Source organism: Micromys minutus (genome assembly GCF_963924665.1).
Source record: "Micromys minutus genome assembly, chromosome: 3".
Lineage (NCBI taxonomy): Eukaryota > Metazoa > Chordata > Mammalia > Rodentia > Muridae > Micromys > Micromys minutus.
Genome location: NC_137972.1, coordinates 29,550,886 through 29,578,872, shown reverse-complemented (window position 1 = coordinate 29,578,872; position 27,987 = coordinate 29,550,886). Strand labels below are relative to the sequence as shown.

The following is a 27,987-nucleotide window of genomic DNA, read 5'->3' as shown; positions in this document are numbered from 1 at the left end:
AAACTAGGCTGACTCTGAGCTCCTGACCTCCTGCTCCTACCTCCCTAGGGCTGTATTGTACCTATGAAGCAATATCCTGACTTTATGAGACAGGGGATTGGACCCAGTGCATCATGTCTGCTAGGCAAGTGTTATTAGGATTCTTCTAAACTCCAACTCCACCCCACAGTTACCTGGCAATAGCCAGGCATGCTCCGCCCCACAGTTACCTGACACTGTAAAAGGGGCTTCTTGCCCCCCTTCTCACTCTCTTGTTTTCTCTTCTCTTGTCCTCTTGCTCCCCCCTCTATCCCCCTCTCCCTATTCCCTTCCCCCTCCCTCCATGTGCTCATGGCTGGTCTCTACTTCTCTACTCCTCTTCTCTCTTTCTGCCCCTACTGCCCTCTTAACTTCCCCTCCCCATGCCCTGAATAAACTCTATTCTATACATTGTGTGGCTGGTCCCTCAGGGGAAGTAAAGGATGCCCAACATTGGTCTGCCAGAGGCATCCCCTCCCCCATACCTCACCACATCTCCATAAAACAAGTCCCCATCCACTCCCTTTATCTTTTTCCTAACAGCACGTGACTATCAAACAAGTTATATTCTCAGTTTCCCCTTAAACTGTGGTCCCATTTTGGGAGAGCAAGATGCTGTGCCCCTCATATTAACATATGAGCTGCTTAATTTTTAAACTTTTTTTAATCACTCAAAATTGCTGTAGATAATGCCATTGGAGAAGTAGGTCTTAAGCACTGAGTCCTACACACAACCATTGTGAAGACACTCAAGTGGGGAGTGGGGATCTCCTTTGGAGAAGCCCACACCATCATGTATCCGTTATGCAATGTCCTTTCCCCTACTTCTTTCTCCCATCCTCCCTCTCTCTTTCAGCACTGACAAATACGTGAATGGTGTACTGTCCTTATCTTTATCTAAACAACTCTATAAACATTAGCCTGCTCTCAGTTGTCCTGAAATTCTTTAAATGCTCTGCCTTTACCTGAATGGAAGCTGCTGAGGGACTAGAGCCAATTAGAGCCTCTCTATTCCCAGGGTGGCACCTGTTTAGATGACAGGAACTGAAAAACTTCTGGGCACACTCAATATGTATCATAAGCTGGTATAAATAGAGATATAGTTGAGAATAAGAAAGAGATGCTTTTGATACAGACCATGGTTTAGTATAAGAATCTGCCACCTCTACTGACACTTGCCTCACTTAAGAGTTAGAAAAGAGATGAGAGAGTGGAAGAGATATTGTCTATGGAGGTGCGGTGAGACATGGGGTCAAGGGGGATGCCTCTGGGGGACCCATGTTGGAATCCTTCTACCTGAGGGACCAGTCACACGATGGTATAGTGCAGAATAGAGTTTATTCAGGGTATGGGGAGGGAAGTTAAGGGGTAGTAGAGGCAGAGAGAGAGAGAGAGAGAGAGAGAGAGAGAGAGAGAGAGAGAGAGAAAGAGGGAGGGAGGGAGAGAGAGAAGAAAGAGGGAGAGAGAGAGTAGAAGAAGAAGAAGAAGAAGAAGAAGAAGAAGAAGAAGAAGAAGAGGAGAGGAGGAGGAGGAGAGGAGGAGGAGGAGGAGGAGGAGGAGGAGGAGGAGGAGGAGAAAAGGAGAGAAGAGTAGAGAAGCAGAGGCCGGCCCTGAGCACATGAAGAGAGAGGAGGAGGGAATGGGGAGAGGAGGGGGCAAGAAGGAGGGGAAGAGCAAGGGTGAGAGAGAAAGAGGCTGAGAGAGAGAGAGGGAGAGAGAAAGAGAGAGGGGGGGGCAAGCAGCCCCCTTTATAAGTGTCAGGTAACTGGGGTGAGCATACCTGGATGTTGAGGTAACTGTGGGGTAGCGTTTATAGAATCCCAACAGTTAGAGTCTCATGTGTTGTAGCCCCCAGTCATCTTCAGGAGACTCAGCAGACTTATATATGACAGTCTTGATCACTCCACCTTATCTGACTCCTGAGGTAGAGGCTCCAGACTGGGAAGGACAAACCCAGGCAGTCAAGGCCTGCTCTCTCCTGTACACACCCATCCAGGAAAGGTATCCTCAACCCCCAACCTCTGAAAACAGACTTTGCTGTTGAGGACTTGTCCAGAAAGAAAGAATAGAAAACTCAGAGATCTGCCCTGGGGACAGACCTTCAGACAGGATGCGAAGAATTCTGTTCACACTGCATTTTCAGAAACATTGTAAATACATCTTGGGGAGAATATATCAATAAAGGGTGTTCAGAACTCCATAGTGCTGATAGCAATAATCAAATGCCTACCTTTTGGACGTAAGGGATGAGTGGGGTAGACCTTGCAGACCTACTCCAGCGTTCCTGGCTTGCTTCCTGCCTTTACTCCTCACAGTCTGAGAAAACACATCTACTGCAAAAGTATTTTGTCCTTCTGGATGCTGGTTATGCTAAGTGTCAGGTTAATACAAACTTCTAGGTTGCTTCATTTCCAAAACAAAACAAAGCAAACAACAACAAAAACCCTCATAGGTGCTGACCATTGTACAATGAACATGCTCCTTATCTAGACTATAAGTGTGTGCTTGAGGCTTTCCCACAGGAGAACCCAGAAATAGCTCCCTCTGCTCAGACACAAAACTACAGGATACTTAATTTCCTGTTGCTCACACACGGGGTCAGCTATAAAAGGAATAACATGTTTGTTTTTCCTGGCCATAATCCTGTGGATCAAACATACTATTTAGAATGAAAGGTACTGAGAAATATCTAACTCAAATTCACTGCCACCTCTGTAGTTCCAGGATGCAGTCATGCCTGCCTGCTTGCTGCCCTCTCCCCTTCCCTCCACTTCCTCCCCTCTTGTCTGTTTGAGTGATCATCTACTCATCAGAGGTTCTACTCCCAGGTACCTAAGCATGGCAGAGGTACTTCCCTGTGCTCTGTGGCTCTCTGGGCGCAGTCTCTTTGAAGCCTGAACTACAATGACTACTCCACGCTATGTCCTGGCCACATCTGCTACATATGACCACAGGCTCCCAGACCCTTTTACACCGAATCATCTATACCATCTACTTGGACTCTGAACACTGCCCATACAGTTGAGTAGGGGGTAAGCGAGGGGAGGCAGGAAGCCCTGAGCTATCCTTCTGGAATGAGAGATGCGCTTCTGGTCAGCTTTCCTGGCAGTGAGCACAGAGTGGTATTGTTTTCCCCGGGTGATTCTAAAATGCCTACTGCCCAGTTCAGTCCCAGAGTATGCTAAGAATGTAGCCCACTGCCAGGCCGTACTTGCTTGAGATCTGAATTTTCCTTTCTCATATCTACCATGAGCAATCTTGGTAATCTAATCTGCCAACAGAGCCCTGGGCCTTTGGCATCAGTAGGCTGTAACACAAGCAAAACATACCATAGAGTTCTTGAAGAAGGCTGAACCCTTTGTTGGGTGCAAGGGTGAACTCATGTTTTCTGTTCCTTTAGGGCTTAGAAAGTTGGCTCAGCAGCCTTGTGGAGAATGAAGCCATGGTCTCTTTTCCTACCCCTCCCCAAGAAGGAGCCTGCGTTGATTCCACATGGCAAAGCTTCATTGGTACCTTGCTGGAGGTCACCACAGGTCTGGCCTGGTATGCTATCTCATTGTTCTGAATGCCCAGCCACCACTAGGATGTGAGCAGCTGACCCATGGAGACCCCACGTTCCCTGCAGGGACTGTGGCTATTAGGAGTCTTCTGGCAGGTTCCATCCATCTGTAGACCTCAGAATAGGTCGGTGGCCATGAGAGAAGGCAGAAAGAGTGGGGTCTGGGAGGGAGGGATGATGGGGGTTGTGTCAGAGCTGGTTTCCTCTGGCCCGCTGTCACTATCATCCAGCCCTTCAGTGAGGGATGGGATGATTCTGACCACACTGTCTTCAAAATGTACCTGCTTTTTCTTGGCTAAGGAGTCTTCTGGTTCCAGTGCCAGTTCCATTAGGGTATCTTGGGCCTGCAGGACATGTGGCTTCTTGGTCCCCTTTAGGATGCTCTTCATGTGGACGAAGAAGGAACCAGGCCCCTCCTTGAAGGCCTCCTGGAAAGTATAGGTTTGCTCAGTGTCCCCAGAGCCTGTGGTACTCACAACGCTGCTGGAAGGGTCTGTGTACTGCTCTGTGGGGGGCACCGCCCCTGGAGTAGCCTTTCTTTTTTTTCGCTTGCTCAGCAGGAAGTAGGCCAGACCAGTGACGATTAGCATGGAGCCTGGAAAAGATCTGGGAGGTCAAGACACTGCACAGAGGTACCATGGGGGAAAACCAGAGGCAGGGCAAGCTTTCTCTTCATAGCACCACTGCTGGGCCACACTGATCAGCATTCTCATAGGTTGAGCCTTCACACACCCACACTAGACTCAGAGGCTGACATGATGACCCGACAAGGCTAAAAGGTTCAAAGAGGTCCAGTGCTATGTGGGGCCAGGGTACCAAAGAAGGGTTCCATCTGCCCTCTATGCCCCATTCCCTCCTTCATATGGAGAATTGGTCTATAGTACTGACTGCTGGGATTCTGTAAACCCCACCCCACAGTTACCCAGCAACAGCCAGATATACCACACCCCATAGTTACTTGGCCACAGCCAGGAATGCTCCGCCCCTGTTACCTGACATCATAAAAGGTGCTGCTTGCCCCCTCCTCTCTCTCTTGTGCTCTTGCTCTTTTGGACTCTTGGTCTCTTGCTCTCCCCCCTTGCCCCCATTTCCTCCCCCCCCCCCATGTGCTCATGGCCGGCCTCTACTCCTCTACTTCTCTATTTCTCTCTTCTCTCTCTCTGCCTCTACTACCCTCTTAACTCCCCCACGACCTAAATAAACTCTGTTCTGTACTATACCAACATGGGTCCCCCAGAGGCATCCCCCTCTCCCCCATGCCTCGCTGCACTCCACGGACCATATCCTCGCCCCCCCCCCAGTCTCTCTTCATTTTTTCCTAACACTGATTTCACCACCCTCAGCTTCCCTCTCGGGGTGGATTATAGAGGGCAGGCATTTAATGGCTTTGCTAGATATGGATTCTGCTGGGGATGTTGAATTTGTTGGATGTCTCCTTACTCCTGGAAATGTGGAGATTCCCCCAGTTCCTACCCAGTAAACTTGGGAAGATGTGAATACTGCCCATGAATCATCTGGGCTAGCCTGCAGACTCTCTGTTCCTGCAAGGAGCATGGCCTATCTATGGGAAACCCAGACCCTGACCACCAGTGCCTACCAGTTCCAAGGTCTCTTCAGTCTGCCCTTTCAGAGGAGCAGTATTTGTGGCTAACTCCATGTCAGGATAAATCCTTCTCTGACTTTCTTCAGGGGCCTTGGCACATATGCTAAAGAAGAGAGCTTTGTCTCCTTCAGTTTAGTCTGGGAACCTTTTGCCTTTCAGATGGGCTCTGGGAGGGCAATGTGTGTGTAAATAAGGAGGAATCTAGAGAAGGGTTGTAGAAAATAAGGTAAAAGACAGTGTAGAGGTGAGGATGTCCTTTCTGGGGTTAGAAATTGAGCTACCCTGTAAGGTACTAGGAGGAGGAGCAGAAGATAAGCTGATATGCTGCGTAGCCTTTCTAACCTAAGCCTAGAGCTGAATTATGGGGAGATGTGGAAAGGTCTGGGCTGAGGATTTGCCATCTCATTATTTGAAAATGGCCAGAGAGAAGACAACCCAGGGTCCCGTCCAAGGGGTCCAACCTCTGGACGGCTATGTATAGGGGGTGCTTCACCTCGGGATGTTCCTGCTGCTTGGTCAGCATAGTGGGCTTCTGACAGTCATGCTCACTGGGTCAGAGAGGGTAGACAGGCTGGTGGGTGCTCTGGGAGACAGAACCTGGTCCCTCCTACTTAGATCACATCTGCAGGGCTCACATATGTCCACTGCCCCCGGTGTTCCTACCTGGAATGGTCACATGCCAGACCAGGACAGGGTGGAGGAAGCAGGCCACTGACAGCAGCATGTAGGCGAGAAACTTCTGGAAGCAGCCCAGCCAGTGAGACTTCTCCTTTGCTCTGTGAGCCCGGGAGCCTGGCTGACACCTGGCAGAGGGGGGCAGGACTCAGCATTATCAGGTTAGTAGAAATCATTATACCAACGTCCTAGTTCCACAGAAGACCACGGGAGCCTTGCTGAGCCCTGCAGTGTCTGTGATTGCTACCGTGGTCCTTGATGGAGTATCTGCAGGGGTTGGAGTCACAGAAGCCCAGGGTCCTCACAGTAGGTTCTGTGGTTAGGAGGCTTGCTTGGGCCACTCCAGAGGGACCACAGGGTTTCTAAAAAGCTTCCCTTACCCATGCATGCATGGTTTTAGCCATGGTTTTGACCAACAGGAAAGGAAGGTCGGTGCAAGTCTTTGGAACATTATGGGAGTCTTTAATCTACAAGTACAGTATAGTACAAGAGCCACCATCCCAGGACCACTGTGCAGATTGGACACTGCACACTGCACAAAGAATAAATAGGCTGGGATGCAGTAGCGGCATGCTTGCTCTGCCTTGCCAGGCACAGGGCACAACAGGCCTGGAAAAGCTTCTTCTTTTTTATTGACACACAGGGATTATCCAGGGTAAAGGCAGAGCCAGGATGCTGGGCATATTTATTCAGGGACACCACCTGAATGTTTCTTTACAGGCAAAGTAAGACACTCCCTGTATTGGACCTTTGATGCTCTCTGAGCATCACTAGCCACAGAACCTTGCCTGGTACAGCTCATTCGCGCCCTCTAGTGTCAGTCTGTGGGTATACATGTACATGTACATGTGCACACATACAAGCAGACGTCCTATGTAGTTGGAGAGGATGCAGAGAGGATTCTGAGACTAAAACATTCCTCCACATCCCTGCAATGTTAAGAATCCTTTGAGGTAGAATTCAGCAGAAAGGGGAGCATGCTGTCGTCTAAAGACTGAACCTGGGAAGCAGTTATTAGACCCCAAGGTGCTAGGGTCTGAATCTCACTGACCATTTGGGGACCTGACTATCTGGGCTTTGTTAGCCACAGTCCAGCATCTGAGCCCTTAACCACACTGATGGCCATTTTCACACAGTGAGCACTGGCTAGGAAACAGTGGGGCCTTTGTGGTCCAGTTCCTACACACAGCTGTGCTCTCTGCAAGCTGAGCCTTCTGCAGGCTCCTCAACTTGTAGTGGACTGGACACTGGCCCAGAGACTGAATGTCCTGGGGTATGGAAAGCTGACTTTGCCAGGGAGTCTAGGTAGAGTCGGGCCCTGATTGGATCTGTCCAGCTGAGAATAGCAGACAGCAGGTGATTGAGCTGTGCTGACCTAAGCCATCTCCAGGCCCAGATTTGCTGCTTCTGGAAGGAGAACCACAGTTGCCCCAGAAGCAGGACAACCTCAGCCATGGCCCTGCAGGTGAGGTTATCTGTCTGGGGCTGGTCCGGGTAGAGATATAAAGATTACTCCTGGAGGCTACTCACTTGAAGCAGATGGCCAACAGTTGAGCCACAAAGAAGGTCCCTTCACACACAGAGATGGTGACTCCTGTAAACCTGTGAGGGGAAAAGAGTGAGGGAGACCATCCCTGTTGGTCCCCTATGGATTGATCAAGGTTGGCCGCTTGTGTCTCCTCTGAGTCCCAGGCATCTTCACTGACACACTGGCCAGGGTCCCTGCCCCCATCTATTTGTGTTTCCATCAAACATCCCTCCAGTGCTGCTTGGGTAGCATACAGATCTTGATTACAGTGGCTGGAGCATTCCTGATCCTTAGAATTGAAACTACATGCCATTTAAAGACCTTTATGAGTACCCAGAGGTAGCACGGGGCCTTTGCACAAGCTAGCCTTTCTTGGAAGGCCTCTCTTTCCCTGTGTTGCCTGCTTAGTGAACTCTTACTATCACAGTGGCAGAGTCACTAGTCTATGAGCTTCTAAAGGATGTCTCTATAATTAGCATGCAAGACCTGGGCCTGCTCTGGGCACGTCTTATGGAAGAGTGCTCTGGGAAGACCCATGGGGTGAAAGGGTAGTGAGTGTAGAGGCAATGGGGGCTCAGGACCATTGTCTCCTTAGGGTCATGGGTCTGCTTCTGTATGTACACAGAGACTTGGCCTTTATGTGACTTGGTTTCTCACCTGTAAACCAGGGGTAACTATAAGGCTTCACCAATGAAATTATTACCAATTAGATGAGTAGGGATCTACAAGTCCCTTAGAGCCATGCTTAGAATATAACTGCCCTTACATAGATGCTGTTTTCCTCTCTGTGTGATTATAGCATTTAATCTTTTTTTTCTGCTCTCCTCAATATCTGCCCAATTCTTACCCCTTAATTTTAAAATGATAGAAACATAATGATTGAGATGTGACAATCGCAACTCTAGAAGCCTTATAGAAACCAACTCCTTTGGTCTTTGCAATGCTTTTATGACCAGCAGATATACTAATGTCAGTTACCAGTGAGGAAGCTGAGGGTCAGACCCTTGCCCAGGACTACACAGCTCATCAGTGGCAGGGGCCAGATGGGAAGCATCCCCAAACTTTGGAGACTGTGAGACTAAGAAGTACTCAAAGGCATGTGCTTTATAGAAACTCTCAGCAGAGTGGTTTCCTATATCCTGGGGCAGAGGGCAATTGAGACTTGGTGGGTAAGTGACTCATCCAGACTTTCTGTAAGGTGTGAGTGACTTAGGGGCAGGGGATGGCAGGATGGGGTTGCTCTGTAAGTGTCAGAGAGCAAGGTATGAGTAGAGGAGAAATTGAGTGAGTGTGGGGGGCAGGGAGACTTGAGGCTGGAGTGGACCCAAGAATGACTGCCTGGGCACTGAGTACCCTAGAGACAGGGCAGAGCCAGGTATTGATGGCAGAAGGCATCCTCATTACCCAATGAGAGGCAGATTCAACCTTGCTGCAGGAGCCCTGAGAGACAGTATCTCAAGGCATAGAGATGTGTTGTGCACACTTGGGTACACATGGCTTGCAAGCCAGGCAGTAGAGAGGGCCAGAAGTCCCCAGGTACAGCCAAGTGTCAAGAAAGAAGTTAGCAGTGTAGACATGAGCTCTGAAGGTGGACTGCAGCTGGGAGGTGGCAGATATGAAAATTTCAGGGGCAGCAGACAGCCTACACTGAGGTAGGGGTAGAATGGCTGCCCAGGTCAAAGGTCAGCCACCAAGGTGCAGGGTAAGTTAGTGAGGGGAAGGAAATGGCAGGAGATGCAGCCTGAGATCTTGTGGGCAGAAAGAAGCAGCTGGGACATTCTACTGCTGGGACACAGATCCTCCAACATTCCTTCAGCTAGTAGCCTAGGACAGGATTGCAGAGACACCAAGTCATAGGCTCAGAGACCCCCAACTATCTCACTGCTTGTGACATCCCTGCACAGCCAGCCATTTCTTTTATGCCAAGGTATATTGGCACAGCTGGTAGTGGAGAGGTAGAGTCAGCTTGGGAGGCAGAGTCCCATGCCTTAATATGAGACCTGTTGCTCAGTGACTTAGGATGGCTGCATAGTCCTGAATTTGACCATCTCTATTACCAGGACAATGTGCATATTTCTCATGATGCTACATTAATGACATAATGTATATAAGACAATAAACTGTACTTGACATGCAAGGGAACTATATACATGCACACATATATTATATATATTATATATAATATATACATATCACACACACATATACATAGACATATATATGTGTATGCATGTATTGGTGTTGGTTGAATTACGAAGTGATTATAGAGATGCATAGATGTTAGAATGGGTAGGTAGACAGGTAGATAGTGCATAGAGTTGATGGATAGATGGTTGTGTGGGTAGGTGGGTGGGATAGGTAGATGGCTGGATAAGGACTAAGTAGATGAGTGGTTGGTGAATAGGCAAATCTGTAGATGGATGGATGGGTAGGTGGAAACATTGGTGAGCGGATAGATGGATAGATGGAGGACTGATTTGATGAGGAATTGGAGCATCTGTAGATGGGTGCATTTAGTAGGTAGGATAGATGAGGTAGACTCATGGATAGATGATGGACAGACGGCGCATGTGTGAAAGGGCAGGCAGATGCATCTGTGAGTGATGGAAGGATGTTGGCTGACTCATGGGATCTTCCCAAACCAGGACTTACCTTAGAAGCTTCTGCGGCTCCACTTCTGGATGGGGAGGAATTAGCATGGGAAGTGGGTTACCCTGTGTTACTCTCAGTAGACAGACATGGGTGAGCTGGAACATGCAGGCAGGGGGAACACAGGTACTCATACTCACAGCAGGTAGAAGGCCAGGCTTTTGAACCGCCCCTGGAGGAAGGTCTCAGTCCCCACTCCAATCAACACTGCAGGGGAAGAGGAGACAGGACAGTGGGTCCGGGCAGACCACTCCACAGCGTGGTCCTGTGAGGACTCTTGGCTGAGGCATGGTCTTTCTGAGGTCTGAGAGTAGGGCGGTTTCCTCCCATGTGTGCTGACAGCTGTGGCTAGGGAAGGAGAGCAGAAAGGCTTCCAGGTGGTCCCTGAAAACCTAGGAAGAACCCAAAGATACCCTAATCCTGCAGCACAGAAGCCATCCAAGGTCCATGTGCCCTAGAGATGGCCTGAACTCAAGCCAACAGCCCTTCAGGTTCATGACTAGTCTCTGTGATGACTTCCAAGACTCTCGCCACCCTGGGCCAGGCCAGTGTATGTGTTTTATGGCTTTCATGAGAGAAAGTTACATAGATTTTACTCTCTTGCCTGCATCACTGAGCTTGTGGATGACACGTGGCTTCCACAAATATAAGATGGTCACCCTAAAATGCAGAAGGTGCTCAGCCTAGAATTTAGGGGATGCTCATTCTGAAGGTAACTCTCATGAGCACCCACTCAGAATTGAGACATGCTCACTGTAAATATAAGGAGGTATCTACTCCCTTGTTGGCCTCAGCCCCTCTGAGCCCCTAGAAGAATAACAGAAGGTGATTTGTATGATGCAGTTGGAAGGACTGGACTTCTGGGCTACTTATTCATTCACAAGGCTTCAAGAAGGAGCCAAGATAGGAAAATCATGGAGCAATGTTGGACTGTGAGTGGAAGGACTCTTTGTCCACAGTGAGTACAGTTGTTAGTGAAGCAAAAATATGAAAACAGATATAATCTTTCCTCTTGATAGGGCCAATAAGAATAAACTAGCCCTTATCATTGATCCATTGGTCATTGTCTAAGCCCTCACAATACTCGATCAGGTGTCAAAAGATAATGCCTGAGGCCACCATGACACATGCTTTTGCTTTTTCCAGTACAGGGCAGAGATGTTGAACCTGTTAGTACGCATTCCCTGAGACAATAGAATTTGTCGACAGAGGAAGTTGAGGAGATTGCTAACATGGCCGGAAGCTCCCTGTGTGCTGAGGTCATGCAGCATTCACAGGTGAGCCAGGATGGAGAAGCAGCATGGGAAAAGGTCTGAATTTATGCTAAAAACTTCTGGGAAAGATTTCAAGGAAACCTTAGCATTTATTGTTTAGTTCTAATCTGCCTGTTTGGGGAGAATTTCGCAGTAGAATTACCCCCCCCCCTTTTTTTTTAGATGTACTAGATTCTTTTTTCTTTCCCTTTTAAAATTTACTCTCTATTTTTCATGCTTGAGAGCAAATCTAGGACCTTGTTTATGAAAGGCAAACTCTTAGCCTCTGACCTACATTACCAGACCCTTCCTAGATCCTTTAAGTATGACCTATAGATGAAAGACAGCATTTGAAGTGTCTGTTTTGGTTTTAGCTCAGCAGCAGTTCCTGTGATAGACTGCAGTGCCCTGGACCTACACACCTCTTGGTATCATGTGACTTTTCCATCCCTTGTCTGTGGCAAAGAGTTGCCTCTTAGCTCAACAACAGGACTTTCTCTGAACAATGGGGTTTTCTAGATGCAATGCAAGTAGAGATGTAAGGTGGCTTTGAGACCCGAGACTTCTTTCTGTGTCTCTGCCACACTACCCGTCTTCCACTGGACTATGGAACAGAACAGAATTGCCCTATCACCCAGCCAAGGCCAGTCTAGATGATCCATCAGTTGCCTGGCCTCCAGGTAGGGATGAATAGCCAGCCAACATTAGTAGAGCTGCTTAGCCTACTTACCTGGATGGAGAACACCAGGACCACTGAGGTTTTCAGCTGTCCAGGGACATCATTTTAGCAAGATAACATGCACTGCCAGTGACAGCTTTAGTGCGACATTCTTGACCTGTGACAAACTGCACACTTTTCAAGCACAGTTTGATAAGCACTGACACATGTCTTCACCCATGGAAGCATCGCTACATCAAGAGAATGGGCATCGTTATTACCCTGAAAGCCTCCAGGTATCACTTCCATTCTCTGTTTTTGGTCCACCCTTAAGTAGCTAGTGATTCACTTCTGTCACTAGAGACTAGTTTACACTTCCTCTGAGTTAAGATAAACAGTGCTGAAGAGTGTGCACTCATCTTTGGCTGCTTGTTACAGTGATTTTAGCTGTAGTGTGCATCAGTACCAAGCTTTGGCTCACTCGTGTTGCTGACTAACGGGGATGCAGCTCAGCTTGTTTATAGTTCACACACTGATGGATGACTAGGTTACTTCTAGTTTTGGATATGATGAACTGAGCTGCCATGAGTGTGTATATGCGTTCTTTGTGTGGCTATGTGCTTCCTTTCTCTTGGCAGCGGAATAGCCAGATCATATGGCGGCAGCATGTAAAACTTTTGAAGAAACTGTCGAACTGTTTCAAAGTGAGTGCACTGCTTGCGTTCTCACTAGGCGTGTATGGGAATCCCACAGCCCTGCCAATGGTTTGGTCTTTTTAATTCTAACCATCTCAACACACATGCTTTGGCTCTCATTTGCATCTCTCCAAGGACTAATGATGTGGAATGCCTTTTCGCATTTGCCATCGCTTGTATTTTGTCTTGGCTTCCAATACTGCATTTTAAAGGGGAATGTTTTAAGATCCTGATGGGATCTAATCAGAAGGGTTAGGGTTTCTTTTTCTAGGGACAGAACTTTTGGCATTGAACTAAGAAATCTCAGCCTAACATGGGGCTCGAACCCATGACCCTGAGATTAAGAGTCTCATGCTTTATTGAGCTAGCTGGGTACATGGTATGCACTCACTGATAAGTGGATAATAGGACAAAAAGCTTGGAATACCCATGAAACAATTCACAGACCTTATGAAGTTCAAAAAGAAGGAAGGCCAGAATGTCAATGCCTCAGTCCTTCTTAGAAGGGAGAACAAAACACTCACGGGTGGAAATAAAGGGACAAATAGAGGAGCAGGGGCTGAAGAAAAGATCACCCAGAAACTGCCTCACCTGGGGATCCATCCCATATGCAGCCACAAAACCCAAGCACTATTGCTGATGCCAAGAAGTGCTTACTGGCAGGAGCCTGATATGAATGCCTCCTCAGAGGCTCTGCCAGAGCCATACTGATACAGAGGAGGATGCTTGCAGCTAACCATCGGACTGAACACAGGGACCCCAATGAAGGAGCTAGAGAAAGGACTGAAGGAGATGAAAGAGTTTGCAACCCCATGGAAAGAACAACATTATCTACCAACTAAACCTTCCATTGCTCCCAGGGACTAAAACACCAACCAAAGAGTTTGGATGGAGAGACCCATGGCTCCAGGTGCATATGCAGCAGAGGATAGCATTGTTTGGCATCAATGGGAGGAGAGACCTTTGGTCCAGCGAGGGCTCATTTTCCCAGTGTAGGGGAATGCCAAGGAGCTGAGATGGGAGAGGGTGGTTGGGAGAGAGAGCACCTTCACCACAGAGGCAATGAGAGGGGGAGGGGAAGGGGGAGGAGAAGGGTAGTAAGGGAAAAGGGGATAACATTTGAAAAGTAAATACAAAGAATATCCAATAAAAAAAGGGGGGGGGGGGAGAAATCTCAGCCTAACTCAACACAGATTTTATCCCATCATCTAGGTGTTTTAGTATTTAAGATGTGCATTTTAGGTCTATGATCCATTTTGAGCTTTTACAGAATAAGATTTGGAAGAGGTAATTTTGTAGAAATTGATATTTAATTATTTATGCTTTATGCACTAAAGATACACCTTTTACTATTAGTTGCCTTTGTGATTTTCTTCATTTTTCCCTGGCAAGCTGTACATTCTGTTTCTCTTCATTGCATGACAGTGCTGGCTAGAGCTTATCCATGGTGCTGGCTAGAGCTTATCCATGGTGCTGGCTAGAGCTTATCTATGGTGCTGGCTGGAGCTTATCCATGGTGATGGCTAGAGCTTATTTATGGTGCTGGCTGGAGCTTATCCATGGTGCTAGCTAGAGTTTATCTATGGTGCTGGCTAGAGTTTATTCATGGTGTTGGCTATATGTGGTGAGGATGGGTATCCTGGGCTTGTTCCAACTCCAGAAGAAAGGCATCTAGCCTTTAACTTTCAGAAATCTGTATGCTTTTAGTTTGTTTGTTGTTTTTTTCAACCCTTCAAGAAACACACCTTGGAGCTCAGCAGTCAATAGCACTAGGTGCTCTTCCAGAGAATGGGGATTCAGTGCCAGCACCCACATGATAACTCACAGCTCTGTAACTTTAGTTCCAGTGGACCCAGCACTCTCACAAGACACAAATGTAGGCAAATCATCAATGCACATACAATAAAAATGAATAAAACATATTTTAAAAAAGAAACACACCTCATGACTAATGATAGAGAACACTTTATAATAAAACATGGAAAAGGGTATTTCAAGCAAATGGAACTAAGAAAACAAGCAGGCTATTATAATATCTGACAAAATGGACTTCAAACCCAAACTAATCATAACAGATAAGAAGGGACAGTTGTTCTCATTAAAGGAAAAACTCAGCAACAGAATATTATGATCCTAAACACAGATGCACTAAACATAGGAGCACACAAATTCATAAAAGAAAGACTAACGTCAGAAGAAACGACAGAAAATACACAGACTCATTTAAGCTAAGCCACACACTACTGAATCAAGACTGGGCTAAGGAAGACATCAAGGAGGAAATGAAAAGATGCCCAGAGTCTAATGAAATGAAAATGCAGCATAGGAACATCTGTGGGACAAAATGAAGATATGACTGAGGAGGAAGTGCCTCATGATGCACCGTCATACGAATGTAAGAGTCTCAAATTAATAACCTCATGATCCACTGAGGTCTCTGAAAACCTAGAACAATCAACACCCCAAAGTAGTAGATGTGAGGAGAAAATCAAAATCGGGAATGAAATTAACTAGAACAAGTATGATTAGAACAATACAAAGAATCAATAAATGAAGAGTCTGACAAACCTTTGACCAAACTAACTAAAGGGGAAGAAACCAACAACACTAATCAAATTAACCAAAAGAAAAAGAGGGTCTAAATTAATTGAATTAAAGAAAAATGGAGTTATTATAACAGAACCGAGGAAATTCACAGACTTATAAAGGCATACTTTAAAAATTTATATTCTACCAAATGAAACAAAATCTAAAAATGAATGAGTTTTTATGTATACATATTTTATATTTTATGTTTATACATATATAAACTCATCCCATATATATATACATATATATATAAATTCAAATTTAAATCAAGATGAAGTTAATAATTTAAGTAAACCCCTAAGATTCAGTGAGCCAGAAGAAGTAATTAAAAATCTCCTCTGATGGTTTGCATGTGTGTAGCCCAGGGGGTAGCATTGTTAGAAGATGTGGCCTTGTTGGAGGAAGTGTGTCACTCTGGGAATGGGCTTGGAGACCCTCGTTCTAGCTGCCTGATATAGAACTCTCAGCTCCTCCTGCACCATGCCTGCCTGAATGCTGCCATGTTCCTGTCTTAATGATAATGAACTGAACCTCTGAACCTGTAAGCCAGCCCCAACTAAATGTTGTCCTTTATAAAACTTGCATTGGTCTCTGCTCATAGCAACAAAACCCTAGGACACCTCCCAAATTAAAAAAAAAAAAAATCCACTGGAAATCTACTGCAGCAGATAAATACATTATGCAAAGTTAATTACAAAATCAATGCACAAAAGCAGAGTAACTTCCTTTCATGCAAATGACAAACTCACAGAACTAGCAAGCATCATTCACATTAGTCTCAAAACAAGTCTTGGACTTAACCTAACCAAGAAAGTAGAAAGCTTGTATACTAAAAGCTTTAAGATGCTGGAAAAAATATTGAAGAAAACATCAAAAGATGGAAAGACCTCCCACTCTCATGGATCGGTAGGATCAATATTGGGAAGATATCCATTCTACCAAAAGTAATCTACAGATTCAACATAATTCCCACCAAAAATTCAATTAAAATTTTCAGAGAAATTAGAAAAAATGGAAACAATTTAAAAATTTTCATGTATAAATCCAAAAGGTCCAGTATAGTCAAAACAATCCTCATCAACAGCAGCAACAAGAAGAACAGCTCCACCACCAACAACAGCAACAGCAGCAGCGGCGGCAGCAACAACCTGCTGGAAGTATCACCACCCCAGATACTAAGTTACTTTACAGAGCCATGTTAGTAAAAAATAGTGTAGTGCTCATATAAAACACCCACTGAACAGTGCAGTGGAACTGAGGACCCACATACAGCCCACATTCCTGCAGCCATCTGATTTGTGACAGAGAAGCCAACAATACAAAGTGGAGAAACGACAGCATCTTAAACAAATAGCGCTGGCCAAACTTAACAGCTTCAAGCAGAAGAATGAACCTTGATCCTTATCTCTCGTTCTGAGCAGAGTATAACTCCAAATGGGTGGCAGACCTCAACACAATACCTTAAATCTAACAGAAGGGGTGATTGGACCCATTGCCACAAGAAAGGCCTCTCTGACTAGAACCATAGCAGTATGGGCACGAAGATTAACAACTAGTAAACGGGATGTATGGCTGTAGAAAGGGCACCGTCACCAGAGGGAGCCTGCAGAACGGAAACATTCTTTACCAGCTATATATTGGACGGAGGATTAATATCTAGAACATACAAATAAGTCAAAAATAAAGATTAAGAAAGTAAACAACACAACTGAAAATGGGGACATAGGATGAAACAGAGAATTCCCAAAAGACAAAATACAAATGGCTGAGAAACAGCCTTAGCCATCAAGGTGATGCGAATTAAGCCTACTTTGAGATTTCATCTCACCTCAGAATGGCCAATATTCAAAGGATAAGTGCATCAAAATCTGGCAGGAATGTGAGGGAAGAGAAAAACGTATTTACTGTTCCTGGGAGTGCAGTCTGGTGTAGCCATCATGGGAATCCATGTGGAAACATCAGGAAGCTAAAAATAGACGTACCATGGGAGTCAGCAGTATAACTTTGGGCATCTACTCAAAGCACTCTATATGCTACTACAGAGACACTTGTTTATCTTCGCTCACTGCTGCTCCATTCACGATGGTCGGGAAAGAGCGTATACCTCTAACTGGTATGACATGATTAAAGTGTGGTGTACCTTCAAAATGGAATGTTACCCAGCACTTAAAAACAAAACTATGAAATCCACAGGTATGGGGAAACCTGGAAACCATAATTTTGAGGGAGGTAATCCAGACCCAGAAAGACAAATGTATGTTTCTCTCATTTGTTAGCTTTGACTCTGTAGATGTGTGTGTTTCATTTAAAATGCACGCAGGGGTCAGGGAATCACTAAGGACCCACAGGGGATGGCTTTCAGGGAAGAGATAGAATGTACTGATACAAAGGAATTAAGGGGAATAATGGAATGAAGGGATAAACTGTGGTGGGGAGCCATCAGAGTAAAAGAGAGAAAATGGAAGAGATAAATAACACTAAAGATTTAAAAAAGAGTCATATGGAAACCTTCTGAAATATACTCATATACATACATAAAAAGAGTCAAAGTGGAGTTATCCTGTATGGGTAAACAATGCCCCTATTACATAAGAGAGATTAATGAATAAAAAGCCCAGTGCTTTTTAGTTTTTCATTTTCTCTATCTATTTATTTACTCCTTTTGCAGTTGTTGGTCACGGAGGTTCTATAGGCCTCCAAATATCACAGTGCTCTTGGTTACCTCCTGAAAGCCAAAACTGGATTCCAAGATATTGTAGAGACCACATACATGAGCCATACATACATAAATAAGTCAAGGTGGTGCTCATCTGGAAGCTTCATCCCATCTGGGTAGTTTTCATAGTTCAGGAAATGTATGCATGATACCAAAGAAGGAAAGTAAGCACCAATTTTATATAGGTCCCTATGGACAACAATAACAACAGGCCCGGCACAGTGGCAGAAATGTCCCAGGAGTGACCAACCACTTTTTGATTTGATTAGAGTTCTATTCCACAAGGTGAAACCCATACTTGGCTCCAACATCAGGCCAAGCACCTATGGCTAGAGAGATCATAAACCCTAAGAAAGAACCTACAACTATTATTTTGATAAACAGACATAACATTAAACCAATTTCTAATGGCCTATTATTATTCTCGTAGATTGAAAATGTTACAGTCCCCATCAGGGCAGCTTCTGCTTGCAATAGATGATGGTTGACACAGAGACCCACAGAGAATAATAGACTTCAGAATGTCCATCCCTAAACGTAGCATATGTACCACAACCCCTCCTCTAAAGGCTCAGGGATCATTGTGGATGAACTGTCAGATAGGATAGAGCCAGAGATGCTGGATGGCTGTAAGGAACCAGCGTCTTCTGAACACAGCAGAGTAGTTGCACATATAAATTCACAGCAGATGCTACACCGCACACTAGACATGTCTGAGCTTAAACCTGCCCAAATCCCAGCACAGAGAGGGCAGTTGAGCACGAAACTCCAGACCTAGCCTAGGAGTTCTTGATAAAGTTCTTAGTTTCTGGGAGAGGATCAGTTTTCTCTAAAAGTGTAGCCCCTGATAAATAAAAAATGCTCTAATGAAAGGCCACACATTCGTGAATAAATGAAGTACAAATTGGCTTTAGCGGGTGAAAGGAAAGATACAAAGTTGCGTGTGACAGGACAGGGCAGTAGATCCCAGAAGAGTTAGGGGTGGGGAGGTGAAATGACCAAAACACTTATGAAATTCTCAAAGATCTAGTAACCATCAAAACTCAGAAGAATTAACAGGAGGAGCACACACAACAAGTACCTATTTATAGGTGTGCGGTTAAAAGCTTATTAAACACCTCGCAGCAAAGCTCTGCCGCAAACTCCACTTGCTCATGGCATGGCATCCTTTGTCTCTACATTTGCTGGTTTGCTACAGTTGTTCAGGGAATTAGTCTCAATTTTCTTATAACATCTTTTGTTTAATGTTGGCATCTGCATTGTCCTAGCTTGCTTTCTGTTGCTGTCTTATAAAACAAGACTCAAAAGCAACTTGGAAGGAAGAAAGGGTTCGTGTTCTCGGTTATGTATCATCATTGAGGGAAACTGAGGCAGGAAGTGAAGCAGGATCTATAGAGCAGGGCTGTTCACTGGCTCGATTTTAGGCTCACGTTCAGTTGTCTTTCTTATATAGACTGGGTCTACTGCCCAAGGATGTAGAACCTTTAGTGGTTGAGGCCTCTAAACTCATCAACAATCCAGAAACTTCCCCCCCACAGACATGTCTGATGGTGGCACGTCTTCAGCTGAAGTTCCCTCTTCCCACTGTCTAGTTTGACAATTGAGATGAGTTGTCACCCATGTAAATGCCGATTCTCTGTAATAAGTTGGAAATCACTCCCTGCTTTCAAGTTTCTGTAGTCATTTACACAGAATTATATTATGTCTTCACCAAATGTTGGTAGAATTCTCCTTGGAAGCAATTTGGGCCGATTTGCCAGTTTTTGGCGCTGAGACTGCTGTGTGAGATGCTGTGAGATTCCTTGGTATTCCTGTTAGAACAGCATTTTCCTTGGGGGGGGGTTCAAAAAACATTTTTTTCCCTCTGTTCCCTGAAACCTTGGGCACACCTGTTTTGTTCGGACAACTGAAACAGCTGCCGGCTTAGGAGATGTGACTCCAAACCACAGAGTCTCTATCTCACCTGAGAGAATGGCCTTCATCAAGGAAGCAGATAACTCTGGTGTGGGGAAGAGAAAAGCCCATGCACTGCCAGTGGGGTGTAAAGCAGAAGAGACACTGTGGAGATCTGTGTAGAGATTCCTCCAGGAACCCCAAATAGAACACCACACAATCTATTCAGATATACTACCGGGTCTACACACAAAGAGATGGAGTTAACGTATCACAGAGGAACCTGTCCAACATGCATGCCTGTTACTGAACTATTCACAGAAGCCAAGATATGAAATCAGCTTAGGTGTCCATCTAACGATGAACAGTTTGGTACATATACACAATGGATTTTCATTCAGCTTTAAAGAAAAACTAATTGTGTCATCTGTCAGAGATTATAGTGTTAACTTAAATAAACTAGGCTTAAAGAGAGAAATATATTGTCTTTTATATGGGAAACACACACACATATGTGTGTATGTGTGTGTATGTATACATTACATATATAGTATATATTTTGTACATATACATATATGCATGTTTATAATGAAACTATCATTTTGTGCAATGAACATATACAAAGGGGTTAGAAAGAGCTGTGAGTCTATGAAAAATAGACCAGAGCTGCTCTCTTCTTTCTGGTTTGCGCACTGCACATGGTATAGAAATAGCTGTGCTCCGAGGGGTGGTGGTCATGCCTGTAATCCCAGCACACAGGGGACCGAGTCAGGTGATTGCCAGACATTCAAGTCCAGCTCCGACTACACAGTAAGTTCCAGAACAGCCTGGACCACCAAGTGAGATCTTGTCTCAAAACTGCTACTGCTGCTGTAGCCGCCACCGCCCCAGCTTGAAAATGATCAGGCCTTTTAAAGTCCCGCCTGCCACATCCTAATGGGGCCACTGTTGCCTTCTCCTTTTCCTCTGATTCCTCCTCACCCTTCAAGAGGGGCTGGTTGTTCATGTCTCATAGACCCTGCTTCCTGAGCAGGCTCTGGAATTAGTCTGCCCTGAGCTGGGAATCCATGGCAGCAGGCTTCATTTTGAGTCATTGGTTCCCTGAAGTCTCAGGGCAGAGCCAGTGGTTGTCCCTGTCCTGTCAATGGGAAGGGAAGTGTTAATAGTTTATGTGGAAAGGAGTAGTGCAGGGGTGCACAGGTCACAGAGGCATGGGGTGCTGGAATGTGTTTACTGCTTGGTCAGATCACACACAGTGCCCTGTGGTGGAGGTCTTGGCTTCTTAACATACAGGTACCCATTGCACAAGATGGAAATACCAAACTTTTGCAGAGGAAATGAACCATAATTAGCTTTCTGTGTTCCAACTGTAAATCTAAAAGGGAAGACACTGATAGGAAGAAATGTTTGACCCAAAGCTTTTTGTGAAGTAGGAGGGAGGAAAAGATGCAGGGAGAAGAATCATCAGACCAGAAAGGAACAAAACTGGAAACACGTTGTAACCTCCCTGGGACAAAAATCCCCTGCAGACATGTTGGAGTACATAATTTCTTCAATGGCAAGAGGTAGTCATGCAGATCTGCGTTTAAGAGTGGTTGACATTAGCATACGGTGGAGACAGAGAGGCTGGAGAGATGGCTCAGTGGTTAAGAACACTGGCAGCTCTAGCGGAGGACCTGGCTTGAATTCCCAGCACCCACAGAGTAGCTCACAGCCTCCTGTAATTCCTGTTCCAGGGATCTGAAACCCTTTTCTGAACTCCACAGGGACCAGGCACACACGTGGCGAGCCGACGTACATGCAATGCAAACATGTTCATACAATAAAACTAAATGAATATACAAAATCAGAAAAAAATAGCATGCAGGGCTCTAGACAGTTACTTACAAAGCATTTTTGAAGGCTTTGACCAAAGGCTGAGGTGAGACAACACATTTCTTGTACCGGTTAAGAGACAAGAACACCTGGGTCTATGTTTGTAAGACATTCGTGTTTGAAGGGTATGTGCTAGGGAACGCTGCCATTTAGCATGCGGCAATGTGTATTAAATAGAAAAGCAGGTTGTTGAGATGTAACAAAACAAACGAACAAACAAACAAGCTACAAGTGACCTCAGATGGACTCCAAGCACTTGATTCAGGAGAAACAGGACAAGCAAGTTGCCCTCAACAGCTTTGCTTGGGTATCACCTCGTTCCTTCCGTTATACTGCTATGTCCAGTCCTTAGGATGCCCTGCATTGCTACTGTGTCTAGGTGGACAACCCAACTGGATTGTAAAGCCTCAGTTTCCCAATCTCCAGGCATTTATGGGTGTAGGAAAGATAGTAACACTGACTGTGATATTACTTATGTTCTTCTGGACACACACGTGGGAGGTCCTGTGGTGATTCCTTCTTTCAGAAAACATTTGCAGACAGGACCCAAGAGTGGACTCAGCTGGAGATCTTTGGGATGACCCAAGAGTCATACATATAGATTATTCAAAGAACCAGCAAACACCTTAAAAGCCAGTGTCTTCTTCAGCTTCACAAGTACGTGGTGTACTTGACTATATTGTTTGCTGTAATACTGTCCCCTCTATGCTCAATGCAGCCCCACATCCTGACCGAGCCTGTGCGCAGCCAGGGCTGGTCCAGGGTTGAGTCAAAAGAGTAGCCTATGGAGTGGCCCTGGTTGGGACTCTGTACTACTCTGTTTTATCTTAAATCTAGCATCTTAGGTTCATTAAAATACAGAGCAATACTCCCTTTTGAGACAGAAGACTAAATTTGGTTTGGTGCCTTATCTTGAATCAAAGCTACTTGTAAAACTTAAACCTATCAGTGAAGAGAAAAGTCAAGAATGATGCCATCCTCCTAAGTGATATCTCAGGTGACCGAAGCTGGACAACTGGGCTTTGGGGAGGTTACTTCCCTGCATGTGTCATGTGAATACATTCTTCTGCTTCTTCACCCAGTGCCTGGTGCCTGTTCTGAGTGGTGGCACCTGGTTTCTCCCGCTCCATTTGCTGCATAGCACTTAAATCCTGACTCAGGCTGAAGGCACTGATTAAGTGTGGGGTCTCAAGAATAGATAGCCATCAGTTGTACCATGCCTCCCTGCTTCCTTGGCAGCAGGCTTTGAGTAGTGTATGGCTGGTTTTCTGTCAACTTGACACAAGCTGGAGTTATCACAGAGAAAGGAGCCTCAGTTGAGGAAATGCCTCCATGAGACCCAGCTGTAAGGCATTTTCTCAATTAGTGATGGGGGGGGGCAGCCCACTGTGGGTGGTGCCATCCCTGGGCTGGTAGACTTGGGTTTTATAGGAAAGCAAGCTGAGCAAGTAAAGGGAAGAAAGCCAGTAAGGAATATCCCTCCATGGCCTCTGCCCAACATCGAGACACTTTACACTGTTTGTGTACAAGGACCACCTCATACGCCCCACTGCCCTGGGCTTCTGCAATGTGCCAGTCTCTGTTGCAAGTCTCATTTCGCCGCCACAGCAATGTTCCTACAATGGGCCCCGGACTTTTCAACACAAAAAAGGATCCTTGAAATCCTTGAAAAAGGATTTCAACAAAAGATGCTTAAGGGAACAAGGAATCTGTAAATCTTATGGACTGGACAGAAGCCCAAAGGCCAGTGATGTCAAGAGAAACCCAAGATTTGCCAGAGAGCATTGGAGCCCCTCTCTAACTTTCCACTTGCCCCCCTTCCACACACTCTGGAGAGCCCAAGGGATATTCTTTGAAAGCCTGGCCTTTAGAAGGCAACTGTGGCCTATTTTTAGCTTGTGTCTTGTATCATAGCCAAGCAGAAGGTTCATCTTCAGCCTTAACAGCAGCTTCTTAGCAGAGATGAAGGTTGTGGTTAAGATGTGCAATATGCCTTGGTGTGCACATGTGCTGAGGGGTGTGGAATAAAAGGCCATCCTTACGTTGAGATAAGGTAGATCCCCTAATCCATTAGAAAGATAGATGTGCGTGCTGGCTGGTGGGAGGTAGCTGCTCTGGGTGGAGTATGGCTGAGTTCTAGTTGTAAGATTCCTGGTAGGTAGAAGGGTAAAATGTATGCATTTAAAACTCATGGTGTAGAAGGAACACGGTAGACTTTGACCAGCAGTGGTAAACAGTAACTCACACTTTCATTATGGAGATATATTTAGGATCACCTTAGGGGCCTTTGAGACCATTGCCTATTTATAAAATGCATTGGGGTCTTGTAGGAAGCCAGAGCTGGCTTTTCCACTAGCCCAAGAATGCAGGGAAAGCTTTGTCTGGTGCTGCTGGGAAAATCCAGGAACCAAGGCTCCAGGGTATTGCTACTCCAACCTCTTGTATGACCTTGGCAAGGTCATGACTCCGACCTGAGTTCATTTGCTCCATCTCATGGCAGGAGGGCTGGAATTTGACCTTGTCTGCTCTGATTCACAGCCATGGTCCCTGCAGAGTCCAATACCTGGTTGACTATGAGCTCAAGCTAGCACCCCAGAAATGATCTGGATTGCCACTGACCATGGGTTTATCACAAGGGCATCTACCAAGAAACACCATTCACATGTTGCTTTGCTAAGTGCTGTGTCTGCCAGATCCATCCATCACAGAGGTCAGGAAGCACAGCCTCAAAGCTCCACAGGGCTGGACCAAGGCTGTACACGCACAAGAGGCCTGAGGCTTGGGTCACATTATTTTGGTTTGAACTGGAGAGGAGCCTTTCGGTTGGGAGAGACTCTTGAGAAAGCTTTTGTCCAGATGTGAAGGACTTAAGGCATATATTTTTCATTACCCCAAGGGATTTGGTATACAGAGCTTAGAGCTCAGAACACTGTTACTCAGTTCCTCAGTATTGGCTCTGCCCCTTCTGCACTAGTGGGGGATTCAGGGCTAGGGTCAATTCTTTGCTAACTATGTGAAATTCCAGTCAGCTGATTTCTGGTCCTCTAAGTCTCACACCATGCTCATGGTAGATGGCTCATACCGAAGGGGCTGGTTTTCAACAACACATTTTCCCAGCGTTTCCAGTGTGGTGAGGGACCCGTGGGAGCGTGCCGTCTTTATACCTATCAGGTCTCCTGAGGATAGAGCTGCCCTGTTCATGGGATTCTCTCTGTGTATGATAGGACTATTGCTGAATAAAGCAAGCTGGACTTAGCTGACCGTTTTAATTAGCCACACAATGGTATCATTCTCACATGTTCCCAGCCTTTTCTCCATTCACCTCTATTCCCCACCTCAACCAGCTCTCCTCAAAACACTCTGAGGGCAAGGGGTAGACCTTTTAGCTCATTGCAGTGATAGGGATGCTGAAGGTTCTCAAGGTCTTGTGAGGGTGGGTGGCCACAGAGTATCAGCACCAGACCCAAGACTCACTCTTTGCTGCCTAAGGATCACTCGGCACCTGCATCTTCCTGAAGTTCAGGCTTTCCGAGAGACTCAAAAGGGAAACTGAGGGGCAGATGTGGTCAGATGTGCCCACCGTCTCTTGGCTAGAAGCCATGTCTCTGGTGGCCTTCCCTGTTGTGCCTCTGAGCAAGGAGGTGGTAGATGAATAGATCTTACCTGCAGCTGTGGTGATGCCCAAGAGCCGGCAGGTATACTCCAGTCCGGTCCAGAAGACCTGGAGCTTCATGGTGCCAGGGGCTGTGAACAGAGTCACAGAAGAGCCGGCTGCAAAGACTCCTCTCAAGCAGGAGGCTGCAGGGGCTGGCTGAACCAGCTCTGGCCTCCACAGCCAGGCCGAGGTGTGAATAAGGCTCACCTCCTTAGTTTAGCAGCCAATGCCCTTGCCAAACGCTGCTCAGTTTAATCATTATCTTGGAAGAACGCTATCCTTGCTCCACACAGCCCTGGCCTAGCCTGGAGCTACTTCAGCTCCTGCGCAGCTGCCGGAGATCCTGCAGATTAGGGTTGGGCAGGAGGCAGCCTGGAGCAGACAATTAACTGTTTCTGGCTGGGAGGAGGGAGCAGGGGAGCTAGAGGCCTTTCCTTAGGAGGCTGTGCCAAGGAAGTCACGCCCGCACCTCACACCTGCTTGGGTCCTAGAGACAGGCACACTCTGATCTGGGCTGGGGGAGAAGAATAGAGAGACAGAGATAGAACAAATGTGTTTTTAAATCTCTACGGGGAGCAACTTTGTAAATGAATTACAGGTTTTTTTTTTCCTTCTGTGTATAGGTAGACAGAAGATTTCCAAATCTGGTGGATTTGAACTCTGACCTTAGTTCAGACCACAACACATAGAGACCCTCTTCAGTTCCTTACAGGCATCCCGGATAGGAGATGTGGGAAGTCATGGTTCCTGTTGTGTAAACAATTAACTGGGTGACTTGGGGACACCCAAAGGTGTCTGGGAGCCTCAGTAACTGTGGCAGAAAGTACAGAAGAAATGTAACTGTACCGGTGTTGTCAAATCAGAAGAGGGCCTGAGAACCCCTGATGCACTCAGCCTCTGAGACCGGCCCTAGGTGGGCTTTGCTGGCTCCTACCTTACAGCTGACCTAGTGGGTTAAAGTGTATTGTGTTTTGGCTTTCCTATCAGGTATTCTGAAATCTCTTCCTAGTCTGCTCATGTAGGATGAAAGACAACAACCAAATGAATGGGAAAATTGGCCAAACCTAATAACAGCAGAAACCTCCACATAATACTGTATCTTTCTTTGCTGTTTAATGAATGGACATAGTTTATTATTAAGATTATTGTGGTTTGAACATTAATTTGTATTCCATGACCCACCTTCTCTTGTAAGAACCTCTGTGCTCATGTGATACATAAAATGATGTCTAGAAATGTATCATTCACTGCTAATCAAGTGTAAGACCTTGGGTTCCAAACACACACACACACACACACACACACACAGAGAGAGAGAGAGAGAGAGAGAGAGAGAGAGAGAGAATGAGAGAGAAGAAGAAGGAGGAGGAAAAGGAGGAGGAGGAGGAGGAGGAGGGAGGAGGGTTTGAAACACTTGCAAAGTATGACTTGGCTTATTTAGTTCTTCACTGAACAGACTGTACTATCAGGTTATTTGTCTCTTAGCTGAGTTTTATCTATTTTAACCTTCCTGTAATGCACCATGTCTGGGCAGCCAGCACCCCCTGTACTAAATACAGGTTAGGGTGTTTCTGTGGTACACACTGAGTTGATCTGAGGAAGGGGCTGGAGCCTGGGACACAAAAGCTCAGTGGCTTACAGCCTCCTTTGGGAACTCTTTCTCTAAGTAGACTGGGAAGACCTCATCACACCACCACTGACACTTGTCTTTCCGGAGTCAGAGTGGCTTATTTTCTTTGTGTCTCATGACCCTGTGCTCCAATGCTCAGAAGACATGGACTCCAGAAGACACTGCTTCCCTTCTCCAGTCAAATATTTGGGAATGAGCAGGCCACCCAGTTTCTAGCCAACAACCCAGAAGGGGCATATACTTCTGGGCTTTGGGGGAGTTCCCCTTACTCCTAACAAGGGACTCAAGGACAAGTTGAGCTATGCCTCTATGGATCTCCTAGTCAGGATAAGGAATTGGGTCGGGGGAGGTCTCATGAGACAACAAGCAACAGTGAGATGACTTCCGGGGATGTTAAACTTCCTAGGCGAGCTTGGTCACAGCATCACAGTAGGCTACCAGGAGTCACCATAGGGTTCAGGCCACAGCAGAATGTATTTGGCCTGACAGAATAGGTTGTGTCTGAATGGGCTCAAGTCTAGCTTCTTTCCCAATTAGGATTTTCTCTGTGCTCTAAGCTCACAGTGGGACAGGTAGATAACTAAAGATTATAAAGTCAGGGTATTCCTCAAAACCCAGGGGTGCCCTGTTTCACAAGAGCTGTCCTTTACCGAGATCTGGGAAATGGCACTGAACTGATGGTGTGAGGAAGGCAGAGTCCATTTCAAAAGCAAATTGAAGAGGAATCCCAGTGTGAGCCCCTTTAGAAGAAACCACAAAGCAGGTTTAGGGCCATTAACCCCATTTGTAGAGTCCCAAGGGGCAGAGAGAAGTCTTTCTTGGCAAAGTTCCCCAGATAGCTTACATTGTAGAGAAAAGGCTGCTGGGAAGCAGTGGTTAGACCCTAAAATAGGACTTGGAGGGGAAGGAAGTGAGGCCCTAGACATGCTCGTCTGAGCCGGCATCACTAATGTGTCCAGCTGAAAGCAGAGCACTTAGTGAAAGGTCCTGG

At 46.0% G+C, this 27,987-nt stretch overlaps 1 protein-coding gene across 1 annotated transcript; it reads right to left on the bottom strand.

The window, feature by feature from the left end:
• Nucleotides 1-3,693: 3,693 nt before the first annotated feature.
• Nucleotides 3,694-25,444, bottom strand: TMEM72 (transmembrane protein 72; the record flags this gene model as incomplete). Its single annotated transcript, XM_080914983.1, has 5 exons — nt 3,694-4,172; nt 5,844-5,983; nt 7,386-7,457; nt 10,173-10,239; nt 25,375-25,444. The coding sequence occupies 5 exons, from the start codon at nt 25,442-25,444 to the stop codon at nt 3,694-3,696; spliced, it is 828 nt and encodes a 275-aa protein (XP_080771109.1).
• Between the last annotated feature and the right edge of the window lie 2,543 nt (nt 25,445-27,987).